This window comes from Erpetoichthys calabaricus, chromosome 8 (assembly GCF_900747795.2).
Source record: "Erpetoichthys calabaricus chromosome 8, fErpCal1.3, whole genome shotgun sequence".
NCBI lineage: Eukaryota > Metazoa > Chordata > Cladistia > Polypteriformes > Polypteridae > Erpetoichthys > Erpetoichthys calabaricus.
Genome location: NC_041401.2, coordinates 161,550,143 through 161,564,625, shown reverse-complemented (window position 1 = coordinate 161,564,625; position 14,483 = coordinate 161,550,143). Strand labels below are relative to the sequence as shown.

General features: G+C 40.8%; 1 protein-coding gene across 1 annotated transcript in view; it reads left to right on the top strand.

Annotated features, from left to right (window-relative positions):
- The first annotated feature begins 2,207 nt into the window (after positions 1–2,207).
- Positions 2,208–14,483, top strand: part of zmynd12 (zinc finger, MYND-type containing 12) — a 29,333-nt gene continuing 17,057 nt past the window's right edge. The window contains exons 1-5 of the mRNA XM_028807688.2: positions 2,208–2,353; positions 5,440–5,581; positions 8,549–8,720; positions 8,843–9,012; positions 9,114–9,236. Coding sequence (XP_028663521.1) covers positions 2,244–2,353; positions 5,440–5,581; positions 8,549–8,720; positions 8,843–9,012; positions 9,114–9,236 — 717 coding nt within the window. The 5' untranslated portion in view covers positions 2,208–2,243. The remainder of the gene's footprint in view (positions 2,354–5,439; positions 5,582–8,548; positions 8,721–8,842; positions 9,013–9,113; positions 9,237–14,483) is intronic.

Below are 14,483 nucleotides of genomic sequence, written 5' to 3'. Positions count from 1 at the left end.
GTGTTATTGTATGCAGCAAGAGTACTTTTAAAATCATGACTTACTGGTATTTTACAAATCTGTCACCATCTATTCATGGTCATTTACTGTATTGTGTCTGTTACAGATCTAAATAAATAAAAGGTTCTTTCTGCAACCATCTTGTGGATGTTTCTTTTGGGAACGCTCTGAAGAACCAATTCAGCGTCTATTTTTAAGAGTGTAGCTTCCTATATATTGAAGATTTACATTTTGTCCATGGAGTAGGAACCTTTTCAAAGATTAAAGAGCTCATTTCATGTACAAAGAATTAAATGGTTCTTTGTCAGGCAGTGATCCAACAAAGGACCACACAACCCAGTAAAGTACCACTAAAGAATCATTATGTTTAAGAGTGTAAGCAAGCATTAATGAGAATCAAAGGGACATAGCTGAAACTCTTAAAGGGTCTGAACTTTAAAGGGGTGTGTGGAGTAAAATAAACGTTTGGAAAAAAGTGCAGAGTAAAACATTTCCAAAAAAGACATTCAATTAATTGTATATTTTCACTGTAATAAAGTAAATTAACATTTAAAAATGTTTTAAACAGACAGGTGCCTGTATATTTGCATGTATGCAGCGTATTAGCAGCTATGCAAGAAAATGTTATGAATAATTGTATTCCTATATTGTCCTAGAATGGCATTGATGAAATATTGTTCACATACTGTGTTCACCTATCCTTCCATTTTCTTAACCCTTTTACCTTGAACAGGGCTGTAGGGCAGATGAAGCCCATCAGGCACAAGGCAGGAACAATACTTGGACTGGATGCCAGCAACACCAACTTATCTGACCTGCATGTCTTTGGACTACAGGATGAAACTGGAACACCTGGAGAACACCTGCATAGACACAGGAGAGCATACAAACGCCATGCATGGAGCACCCGCCACACAAACCCTAATCTCCTTATAGTGAGGCAGCAGTGCTTATTTTTTTTAAAGTGAGTAGAAAAGTTGTAACTATTGTAGCAAGGACACCTATGACAAAAGGGGTCTTAAATACTGGAATATATTGTAAATTAGCTACAAATGAAACCACTGGAATATATATGTGTATGTGAATATGGATAGCAAAAATTAATGGAAGAAATATGGTGACCTAAAGTACTGCTGAGAAGACTTAAGAAATAGAATAATGGTGCACAATACAGAGGGGTCTTAATGTAAACTCTTAAAAATAAGGGTGCCGGAATGGTTCTTCAGAGCGATGCCATAGGTGAACCATTTTTGGATCTCAAAAGCAACATCCTTATGAAGGTTCCAGAAAGAAGCTTTTATTTACATCTATAACAGGTTCCATAAAAAGAAAAAAAACGGCTTTGTGAAATACCAAGGGGGTTCTTGATCTGAGAAGAACTCTCACTGCATACAAAAACTTGTTCTGTTGTATCCTGTAGGTTGCTTAATATACGCTAAAGATTTGTTTTGTTCTTAGGAACCTTTTTAAACATTCGAGCTGTATGTCATTGCGTGAGCCTAAGCAACTCACTTAACCCCACTGTTCTTAAATTTAAGAAAATATGTGTACTAGACATCGGTACTAGTAAAATCTATAGGGATTGTTCTTATAATAAGAATGCTCTGTGTGTAAGAAAGTATGTGTTTCCTATCCTGACTTTAAGCAAATAGTAATTAAAAGGAGACATAATTCAAGTGTTTACAATTATAAATGGAATTATTACGGTGGATCGAGGCTGTTACTTTGAAATAAATTATGCAGGGGACACAGTTATATATTCTTTAGGGCAAATTTCGCATAAATGTTAATAGACACTTGGAATGAAAGTAGTGTTGTGGAGAGTAGGACTTTAAGGAATTTCAGATCTCGATTTGATGTTATTTTGGACATTCTTGGTAAATGGAATGGACGAGACATAACTTTTCTAATATTCTGACTGGTATAACCAATCAGATTTCAAACAGCGGTTCAAAGCCAAGAAAGTTTTCATCCTACTTAGAGAGCGTTGTTGTGAGCGACTCTTTAACACGTAAAGTTTTTGCGATTTACCTAAATTCTTCTTCTTCCCCTACGTAACGAATCTACCGGTCATACGCAGCACTAGCAGTTGAAAACGCTTCTTTTCCCAAAAAAGCTGGTATCCGAGATAAACTGCAGAGTATTGTGTAAAGGCACGTGCGTTGCCAGGCAACTTTCCACAAAGTTCAGAGTTCGTTGCCCGGACAACCACTTTAGCGTCTTCGACAACTGGACAGGACAAGATGGCGAATGTAAATCCGTTGGCTTGGCCGAAAGGCGTTAAACTGCTTTGTGAACTTTGCCAGCAGCCCGCCTTGGTTCAGTGTACCAAGTGCATGGTCACCTACTACTGGTGAGTGATTTCGGGGGATAAGTGTACATAAAAATAAGACAGAGCGAGAGATCGGGAAAGAGAGACCAGAGAGCGTCCCGAAGAGAGATAAAAAGGAAAGGACGGCAAAAAGGAAGACCAGAGCAGTGGATCTGTTCACAGTGAAAATGTTGTATATAAGTCATATGATAATGTAGAGATGAGGGCACAGACAGTGCTGGATTATATAGTAGCAGGGTAAACCAAAAGCAAGTACATAAATAATTATCTATCTGTCTATATAATGAATAAAGTCACCACGAAGAAGCCACACAAGGGGGAGGTCTTGAGGAAGCAGAAGCACAATATACTACTCATTAAATTAAATGCAGTATAAGACAAATTATCTATCTATCTATCTATCTATCTATCTATCTATCTATCTATCTATCTATCTATCTATCTATCTATCTATCTATCTATCAGATTTGAAATGGAATTTGTATATTGCCACCTGATGCATGGTTTTGTATGTGTGTTTACCCTGAGATCATCTGGTATCTTTCCCAAAGATTGCTCCTACGTTGTGCCAGCAAGTTTTCTACAGTGACTTTTATGTAGTTTGGTCTACTCACATTTCATTCTACCATGAAAGGTTTGCAGTTTTCTTGATAGGTGGAGGAACTCTCCTATGAAATGCTGTTCCTCCAACATGCTTCATAGTGGCGTTACTCTTTGAACATTTTCTTATGTGTGTGCTAAATGTTGTATTTTGCAGTGGGTCCAAAATATTCCACTTCCTATTTCAAGGAACATTTAAGTTGGACATTCTTCAGAATTCACTTTCTTCTTGCAATCTGATCACAAGAGTCAGATTTGTTGCATGTTTGTTGGGACATTGTGGGGTTCTAGTTGTCCTCACTGACTAGTCATATTGTCCATACCTCCTGATAGTTCAAGATGTTTTCTTTTTTGTTTCCCTCCCCTAATCCGTGCTTTACAAACCTGTTGTGTTGAAATAATTTTGAAAGCTCCATACTACTTACAGTTGAGATTTATTTTTCAGAAGAGGAAATCTACAGTACAGAGACTGCTATGTCCATCCATCCATTTTCTGAACATACTTAATTCATTTGATGGTCGTCACACACATGAACAGTGCTTTTCATGGCACATTCACTTAAACTGGGATAAATGGTAGAGCCAATCAACCTAATCTGCATGTCTCTGGGGATGTGGATGAAAAACTGGAGTGTCTTGCAAAACAAAACCATGAAGACATGAGGAGAACATTAAAATCCATATTGGCTGAAATATGAACCTAGGAGCTTTTGGGATCCGTAGTGCTTTGGGGTAGCTTTGCTAACTATTATGACATCTTTGTGCAGGCTTTGACATTTATTCTGAATTCATATGAATTGCTGCACTTTGACACAAAAAAATAACCTGTTGCATGATTTGGAACCTGATTGGTTACACAAGAACTTATTCAGGTTTCCAGTTGTAAAGAGGATGGGTGGGGGGCACCATAATGATGTATGCTGCCTGACATATCTTGATTTAAATGTCAGCCCGGTCACTATTTTTGTGGACTCTGCACTTTTGTCCCGTGACTAATTTTTCTGGGTACCTCAGCTCCCCATGCTAATGGTGTGCTTTTAAGTTAATTGGGACTCTGAATTGATTCCGCGTGAATGTGAGTGTGCTTTTTGATGGAGTGGCGAATGAAACTGAATGAACGTTACAGGTGGAGTTAGCACTTATCCACAAAAACTTTTTTCAAGTTTATATTTTAATTTGCATTTTAAAACATTTTATTTGTGTTTTCAGAGTTGTAGAATAAACACTGTAGATTCTTAAAAAAAAGAACTAAAATTCATGTTATAAGAGGGAAAACAGGTGCAGACTTTCTAAAGGTGCTGTAAGTGAGTGTGTGGGTGTACAGTATGTCATTCCATTTTCACGGGCGCTCCGGTTTCCTCCCACAGTCCAAAGACATGCAGGTTAGGTGGATTGGCGATTCTAAATTGGCCCTAGTGTGTGCTTGGTGTGTGGGTGTGTTTGTGTGTGTCCTGCGGTGGGTTGGCACCCTGCCCAGGATTGGTTCCTGCCTTGTGCCCTGTGTTGGCTGGGATTGGCTCCAGCAGACCCCCGTGACCCTGTGTTCGGATTCAGCGGGTTCACTTCACAGCCTCACACAGAAAGGCTTATGGTAGCATCCATAATGAAAACCACCATCTGACATGAAGAATACCTAATTTCACAGAAAATACAGGACTGATTTTCCAGAAATTGATCCCTAAATGAAATATTAAATTCTCTTGACTAAGCCTCCTGCATTCAAGTCTGCATTGCTGCTGCCTGCAGTTGTATTGATAAAGTTAGCTAAAGTGCTAAATCTGCAGTTCTGCATGGCCATTATGAGTCTCATTAAAGTGTCTCTTCAGGTTCATTGATCATAATTTAATTTGGCTGGCTGTATTTCAAAGATGGATGTACTGTAGCAAAGACCTCCTCAACGCCCATCTCTTTGGCCCCTTATCTGGAATGCTGCCCAGCTGCCTGCTGCAAGCAGTGGCCAAGTGAAGTACAGGATATCTGTGCCACTAGTTTGTGGTGGCAGTGTCCTCTAGACGCCTAAACACAGAAGCTCCATATGCGTACCCAGTTTTCACTTTGGGTATCTGATGCTACACCCTATGAAGACTGGCATGAATGAATAATTACCAGACTATAAAAAAAATAGAGCACATCTCAGCCTAGTCACTGGACAGTATGAAGTCTGTGCATCCTGCCTACGTCCACACAGTGTTCAGATAGTCCCAGGTTAGGCAGCAGAGTAGGTTGATTGGTGACTCTAAATGACCTCTTTGCATTGGAGTGCCATCCTGTTCAGGGTTTATATCCTGCCTTGCACCCATTTCTTCTGGGATATGCCCTGGAAACTCTGTGTTGGAAAAACAAGATTTGGAGTATGAATGAATGGGAAAAAAATATAGCATCTTATTACATCTTTACAATTTATCTATATACATTCATTTGTCCTTGTCATAACATTTGTATTGATGACTAGGACTAGGACTTGTATATATAATTTATATATAACCTATTGATTAATTCATTTACAGTGACACTGATCACCAGAAGGCAGACTGGGAGAGCATTCATGAGATTATCTGTCATTTACTGGTCCCACTGCGCACCCTGCCAGCCTTTCAGTGTTTATCAGATGAGAGGGAACATCAAAGAGTTCAGCTGCAGCAAAGACAGGTACCAGAGGGAGAGTGACTGAGGGCCTTGGGCGTGTATTTAATAATGGTGTATCTACTGAAGTGAACCTAGATGCTCTTGTGATTCCCCCCCCATTCAGGTTGGCATTCATACCATCAGGTCCCTAAAGCAATACAACTTTAAACGTATTATTATTATTATTATTGGGTGGCATAGTGATGCAGTGTTTGGTGTTGCTACCTCACAGCTCCAGAAGGCTTTATTTGAATTCTATGGAGTTCGCCGCCTTCTTGCATCTGCCTAACTTACTGTCTGATTACTCCATTTTTCATACCACATCTCAGAGCTTTATGTATTCAAGTTATTAGCAGCTCGAAATTAGTCCTGCATGATAAAGTATACCCTGCACTAAACTAGTGTCCCCAACTATGGTTGTTTCTGCCTTGTGCTAGATGTTGATACAGTAGGCAGTGATGCTGTGAAGAACCTGGATTAGAATGAGTAGACTCAGATTATAGACGGATTTTGCATCATTGTTAAAATCAACCTGAGGGTGGCACAATGGCATGGCAATTAGCACTGCTGCCTTACAGCTCCAGGCTTTGTAACCTTCTTTGAAGAGTTCTTCCTCTGTCCACGTGGGCTTCTCCTTGGGTACTTCAGCTTCTTCCTACACACCAGAGATGCTCATGTTTAGTTGATTGGTGCCACCATCATCAGAGGCCTGATCAAAGCAATGATGACACAGTTTACATAGGAGGAAATCTACCTTCTGATAGAGCTAGGAGTTGATTCTTTGGATTCAAATCAGTACAGTATGGGTGCAACCCAATCCATGCTGATACAATCCGAAGACCAACCCTACTTTCTGAACACCATTATATTTGGATATCCTGTATTTCCCAGTCTAGCAACAAGTAAAACGAAACTGATAGGAAGCCATGCACTACTCAAATTTACCATAAAGTTACACACAAACTCACAATATTGCTCAAATACATTCCAAGCAAAGCCCCATTCACATTTATAATAAAGTTACATCCACTTTTTAGGAATGTTTGATTGAGGACCACTGTCAGCTCACTAGCTTCTCCTTTGTTTCACTAAACTGATTCACTCTACCGTATTCACAGATCACTCTTCTCCCAAGTACCAGTCTAGATATGCTACTGCCAACTAGTCATTTTACTCGGACATACATGACCAGTCAGTGGCTAAGCCTGGAATCCATTATGGCAGTGGTTCCCAAACCCGGTCCTGAGGACCCATTGTGGCTGCAGGTTTTTGTTTCAGCCAAATTCATAATTAGTGATAATATTTAGATGGTCTTTTTTCCCTTCTCTTATTCTGCCTTTAGAAAAGCACAGCAGTATGATTTTTACATTTATAAGACATTTAGAAATATTTCTACTTTTGCTTTAGACGATTACCTCTCTTTTGTTGTTGTCCTATTGTTTTGTTATTTTTTGTGCAGTTTGCACTCTTCATTGTATCCTAATAATGATAATTAAAATAGAACTGACAGCCAGGTAAACAACACTGAATGATGAAAAGCTGCAATAACTTTAGCGTCGGACCCACTAATTAGTAGATAAAAATAAATTAAACAATCAGAACATCTGGAAAAGCAGAATGAAAATCAGGCTGAAAATAGTTAAAAAGTAAAAAAAAAAATCTTATATATAAACGTCTACATGTGGAAGTGTGTGTGTTTGTCTGTCAGGCCCGGAAGTGAGAGGTGGAGTCGGGGTAAGGGCTCCATCTCCGAGGAAACAGAAACTCACTTAGCTGCTAGTACACAAGCGTTGTGAACACGTCGGCAAAATGAAACCTCAGAAGAAAGACAAAGTCACTTAGCCGCTAAAGCACAAGTGAGGTGAGCACACTGGCAAAACTGTATCCCTTTTACTTTTCCTCCCGCCGCTAATACGCAAGCAAGGCCAGGATGTTGGCAAAATGAAACCTCCAAAGAAAGACAAAGTTGTTTAGCCGCTAATGCGCAAGCGAGGCGAGCATGTCGGTAAAACAAATCCTCCTAGGAGAGAAATGCCCAGAGTACTTCCTTTCAATTACCTGACATCTCTACATTTCAATTTTTTTTCCGGCGATTTCAATAGTTTCTAGGGCCCTGGGCTTTTCACAGCACGGGCTTACACAGTGTGGAAAGCAGCCCGGACACCGATGGTTCACCCAACACACGTTTATTATACATTATTTTCTATTTACAAGTACCACACAACCGCAAGACTCCCCCAAAGTCCAGGCCACACAATGCCTCGCTCTTCTCTTCAGGCCGCCTCCACTCCTCTCTTCCAAGGCCTCGTCAACTCCGCACCCGACTCCAGCCATTGAATGGAGGGAGGTAGCCCCTTTTATAATCACCTGGATGTTCTCCACGTGCCTCCCGATCATCTTCCACCAGCACTCCCCAGTGCGGCGGAAATACCAGCTGCACACCCGGAAGCACTCCGGGGGTCCCTAGTCGTCTTCCCCAAAGCACTTCCAGGTGTGGTGGAAGTGCTGAGGACCAGGGCTCTCCGGGCATTGGGTCGCCCCCTGGTGGTGACCACGGGCCCCTATAGGGCTGAGCTTCCAAGCTCAGTTCCCGTGATCCCCAAAGCCAACAGGGCAGTCGCTCCCTCGTGGTCTGGAGGAGGTGTAATCCCTCCTCCGGTCCTTCCAGGCATCCCCGGCTGGGTGCCACCCCCCAGCTGCTTGCCACAACAGCTAGTTCCCTTATAAGTGTTTAGTACATTTTAATAAAAAAATTACCAAACTTAGTTTTGTTATGTCTACATTGACTCCAAAACACAGAAACTGGGAAATAACAGCTCACTTAATTGGGCTAGGAGTCCAATTAAAAACAGAAGTTGGTTGGAACAAAAACTTGCAGACACAGGGGGTCCCCAGGACTAAGTTTGGGAAGCATTGCCTTATAGGACAGGACAGAAGGAGACTTAAACTGCAACATCCTGATGTGCCAACCATGATTTGTTGTTTTAACAGAAACAGCTTATTGAAATGACGCTTAGCACTGCTCAGCTGAAGTTGTCCAAGGGGAATCCTGGAGAAGCCCTCCCTGCGGCCATTCACTGTCTTCGCTTTTCCACTGAGCTTTATGGAATCAATACCATTGAGTCAGTTCCCTCCTACCTGTTGCTTGCAGAGGTCAACCTTGGTGAGTCTTCCTAGTTTATGGCATAGTCTACCAGACAAGGAGCTAAGCATCTGTGTTTCCTTATTTGTGCTTTCACTTGTGATTTGTTTGTTAACTCAATGCCACTTTTTTTCTTTCTTCAGGTCTGGGACGCCTGATGCAGGCAGAAGAGTATCTCACACAATCCCAGTGGGTGATCATGAAGAACCCAGAATGCAGCCACGTCTTGCATCAGAAGCTTTGCCGTAGCTATGGCCTACTGTGCTCTATTAAGGGTGATCTTGAAGAAGCAATTCGATATTTGGCCAATGAGGTGAGCACAGAAGAAGCAGTAGGATGGACATCAGCAGATGTGAAAGACCAGACATTCAGAATATGTTCAAAGACATGACAGTGTCTCTTGTCTCATTCTAGGTTTATTTTGCCAGTGAGGAGTTTGGTTGTAACAGCACTGCCGCGGCAGGAGGCTTCTACCATATGGCCAATGTCTTCTCACAGCAAGGCAAAACAGACATTGCAGATTCATTTTACACAGAGGTCAGTACTTTTGGAGCAGGCAAATGTATTGGGGCCTCTTAATTGTACCCATCTATTATTTTTACTTATGCTAACTCCTTTTGTAAAATTGTACTTTTGAATTCGGACACTACATGATATCTGTTCAGGGAGATGAAGTTGCTGGATCTCGTTTCCTTGAGGATATTAGATTACATGACTAAGAAATGTAGGGGATGACACGCAACTCTGTGTGGACTTTTTAGCACAGTTTCACATTTCCAAAGTATCCCAAGCTTGCCTCATTCTGGCAGCCAATAACGTGCTGACTGACAGCACCATTGCCAAATATGGCAAATTCTTCCGCAGCCTTGTCCTGTTTTTTCCCCCTTTTCCATCCTGTCATGGCACAACAAACCCCAAAAATCAGACAGACAAACCTGTCTTCAGTTTTCACAGTCAAAAACATCTGCTCTTATTCTCTTCCCGTGACCATGTTGTCTGCATTGTACTTCTGGTTGAGCACTCATTGGTTGTCAGCTCTTGCACACAAACGGGTCCACCCTATTCAGTTTTGATTTTGTTGTTTGAGCCTGTTTGATTTTTGTCAGGGTGAGTTTCAGGCCGGGCTTGCTGAGTTTCTGGGGATGTTAAACTACAGAACTGGCAGTTACAAAAACAGAGCATCACTACCCTGATTCTCTTAAGAACATGTAACTATACTGTAGTCCACGACTGAAGATCACTGGAAAACTCGTCTAGTATGACGAGAGCTTTAGAAAGGTCCGTCTGTATACTAATTACCCAATTGTGCTTCACTCACTCAGAATATGGAACCAATATAGAAAGCATTTTAAGATGGAGAATTTTTTATCTGTGACACCTCTGCATGAGAACCACCTCTTTCAACACTTGCAAACATATGCAGTCTTTAATATATGGAAAACATTTGGGATTAAATTGCTTAGAGATCTTTATATAGAGAACATCTTTGCATACTATGAACAATTACCTTCCAAATTTAATTTTCCAGCAACACATTTCTTTCACTGTCTTCAAATTAGAAACTTTGTTAAACAAAACCTGCCTGATTTTCCTCATCTCCCACCTTCCTCTATGCTGGAAAAAATATTGCTCAGTTTCGAGGACTCAGACAGCATTTCTGCAATATATAAAATTATTTTACAGTCCCTCCCTTTCAAAGATCCAAGAGGACAATGGGAAAAGGATCTCTCCCTCAACATATCAGAAAAGGAGTGGAAGGTAGCAATGCAGAGAATTCACTCGAGCTCCATATGCGCAAAGCATACAATTATTCGACTCAAAATTATATATCGAGCTCATCTGTCTCACTTAAAACTGTCCAAAATGTTTCCAGGGCAAGATCCAACCTGCTAATGCTGTAATCAAGTTCCAGCCTCACTGGGTCACATGTTTTAGGCCTGCACCAAATTAACATCATTCTGGACAAAAATCTTTAAGTGCCTTTCAGACAGCCTTGGTGTCACAATCCCTCCTAACCCATTAACAGCTGTGTTTGGTGCTCTTCCAGATGGGTTTAAAGTGAAGAAAGACAAACAAACTGTGACTGCATTCACTACACTATTGGCACGTAGACTTATTTTGCTAAACTGGAAGAATCCTAACTCTCCTCTTTTAAGTCAGTGGGTAACTGATGTTGTATATTATTTGAAATTGGAAAAAATCAAATTCTCAGTTAGAGAATATGTGCAGAACTTTTTTAAAACCTGGCAGGATCTAATCAATAATATTTTAGAATAAGCTCTTAAAGCACTGAGGAAGTAGATTCTCTTCCTTTTATCCGCCTATTAAACTCATCAATGTATTTATTTTTACTAGCTTTAAGTTTTATTCCATTGGCCATGCTCTTTTTTCTCAGGGATGGGGGTTGATTTGTTTTCAATCCTATTTTTAAAAAAAAATGATCTATTGGTATGGAATGATTACAATAAAATCAATAAAATTAAAAAAAGAAAAAGAAAGGCTTGTCTGTTGCTGATTAGAAGGCACTTGGCCTTGTGCCTCTGTTCTCCAAGCACATTGCAGGCTCAGACAAATATCTGCCACCCAGAATGAAGTCGGATGGTGTGTATGCTCAGTCTTTGAGTTTATATTTGATCAGTGAAAGTGATTCACAAAGTGTCCAGACCAAATTGCTAGTTTAAAGACCTTTTTGTTTTATTACAAGAAAACAAAGTGCATAAAACATTTTTAAATTCCTTTTGTAGTTTCTGTTTACAAAACTAGCAAAGACAACAACCTTTAGTTCCCACCATCTTGGAGAGGAGTGTTTATATGAATGCATTGACACACCTATTCGTTCATTTGACCAATCACAACTGCTGCCACTTGTAGTTGATACAGCTGGGATGTGTATGCCTAAATGCGGGATTCCTTCCTATGAACTGTTTTTTTTGGCATCTTACTGATTTCTGTGGCTGACCAAATATTATCTTAGTGTGCTGTCTCAAGCAACATTCTCAATGCACTTGGGGCAAGGATCGGTTAATAGTGTTGTACCCCTGATGAATAAGTGAATTTAAATTTGAAGAATCTCACACAACAGCATTTATGATGGTTTACATCTGAATAGGTTGCATTAAAAGACACCTTTTTCAGGACTTACAGTCATGGCCGAAATTATCGGCACTTCTGGAATTTTCCCAGAAAATGCACCATTTCTCCCAGAAAATTATTGCAATTACAAATGTTTTGGTATACACATGTTTATTTCCGGGTTGGGAGACCTGGGGACCTGGGTTCGCTTCCCGGGTCCTCCCTGCGTGGATTTTGCATGTTCTCCCCGTGTCTGCATGGGTTTCCTCCGGGCGCTCCGGTTTCCTCCCACAGTCCAAAGACATGCAGGTTAGGTGGATTGGCGATTCTGAATTGGCCCTAGTGTGTGCTTGGTGTGTGGGTGTGTTTGTGTGTGTCCTGTGGTGGGTTGGCACCCTGCCCAGGATTGGTTCCTGCCTTGTGGCCTGTGTTGGCTGGGATTGGCTCCAGCAGACCCCCGTGACCCTGTGTTCGGATTTAGCGGGTTGGAAAGTGGATGGATGGATGTTTATTTCCTTTATGTGCATTGGAACAACACAAAAAAACAGAGAAAAAAAGCCAAATCTGACATCATGTCACACAGAACTCCAAAAATGGGCCGGACAAAATTATTGGCACCCTTTCAAAATTGTGAGTAAATCGTTTTAATTCAAGCATATGATGCTCGTTTGAACTCACCTGTGGCAAGAAACAGGTGCTGGCAATATAGCAATCACACCTGAAGCCAGTTAAAATGGGGAAAACTTGACTCAATCTTTTTGTTGTGTGTCTGAGTGTGCCACACTAAGCATGGAGAACAGAAAGAAGAGCAGAGAATTGTCTGAGTTCTTGAGAACAAAAATTGTAGAAAAATATCAACAATCTGAAGGCTACAAATCCATCTCCAGAGATCTTCATGTTCCTTTGTCCACTGTGCACAACATAATCAAGAAGTTCACAACACATGGCACTGTAGTTAATCTCCCTGGATGTGGACGGAAGAGAAAAATGGATAAAAGACTGCAACGAAGGATAGTCCGAATGGTGGATAAACAACCCCAATCAACTTCAAAACATATTCAAGCTGTTCTGCAGACTCAGGGTGCAACAGTGTCAGCTCGAACTATCCATCGACATCTGAACGAAATGAAACGCTATGGCAGGAGAGCCAGGAGGACTCCACTGCTGACACAGAAACATAAAAAAGCCAGACTGGAGTTTGCCAAAATGTACTTGAGGAAGCCAAAATCCTTCCGGGCAAACGTCTTGTGGACAGATGAGACCAAGGTAGAGCTTTTTGGTAAAACTCATCATTCTACTGTTTACAGAAAACGAAATGAGGCCTATGAAGAAAAGAACACAGTACCTACAGTCAAACATGGTGGAGGTTCTAAGATGTTTTGCGGATGTTTTGCTGCCACTGACACTGGATGCCTTGACTGTGTGCAAAGCATCATGAAATATGAAGACTACCAAAAGATATTGGGGCGCAATGTAAGGCCCAGTGTCAGAAAGCTGGGTCTGCATCAGAGGTCATGGGTGTTCCAGCAGGACAATGAACCCAAACATACCTCTAAAAGCTCTCAGAAATGGTTGAAGACAAAGCGCTGGAGAGTTCTGAAGTGGCCAGCAATGAGTCCGGATCTAAATCCGATTGAACACTTATGGAGAGATCTCAAAATTGCTGTTGGGAGAAGGCGCCCTTCAAATCTGAGAAACCTTGAGCAGTTTGCAAAAGAAGAGTGGTCGGAAATTCCAGTTGAGAGGTGTGACAAGCTTGTTGATGGTTATAGGAAGCGCTTGATTTCAGTTATTTTTTCCAAAGGGCGTGCAACCAAATATTAAGTTGAGGGTGCCAATAATTTTGTCCAGCCCGGTTTTTGAGTTTTGTGTGAAATGATGTCAGATTTGGCTTTTTTTCTCTGTTTTTTGTGTTGTTCCAATGCACATAAAGGAAATAAACATGTGTATACCAAAACATTTGTAATTGCAACAATTTTCTGGGAGAAATAGAAAGGAAAATTCCAGGGGTGCCGATAATTTCGGCCATGACTGTAGTTTCTTTCTTATTTGCCACATGATGCTTTTTATGAAATCCTCCTAAATTTCAGGTATGTTTACCAGTAACATGTTCAGTCACCTTTTATTCTTAAACAGAGAAGCAAAACAAGCATTAATATTTTTAGTTTGATTGATCTGAACATGGATGCTGTTGTCGTTATGGTTAGCTTTGTTTGCACAAGCTGCAGTTGAGCTCTGTGCAGTAATGTTCAGTCTTTTATGGTTGATTTACTTGTTGGTAAGGGGAGAAACCCAAACTAGAGGGACGGGTTGAGGAGTTAAGTTGACACATTGCATAGTAGGTGACTGATCAAGATAATGGCACGGACAATCAGTCGGTGGCTGGAAACACCGGTGTACATGCCGGGGTGCCGTACTATAGGATGTGTTTTTGACTTTATCTTGAATTGAGTCAGTTTGTCATTTCACTCGCACTTCTGTCTTCTTTATCTCATAATAGTTTCATGTACCACCATCTGTTTATTATTGTTTTTCTGCACAAATCAGCAGAAAATCATAAGTATTGATCATCATCTTGAAAATTATGTTTTTGAAGTTCTGATCAACCCAGCCATTCCCTAATGTTCTTATTATTATAATGATTAATGATTCATATAGAATCTCCACTACTTGTCACAGTTTTTGACACTTATTACATGCTCAAACTCCCAA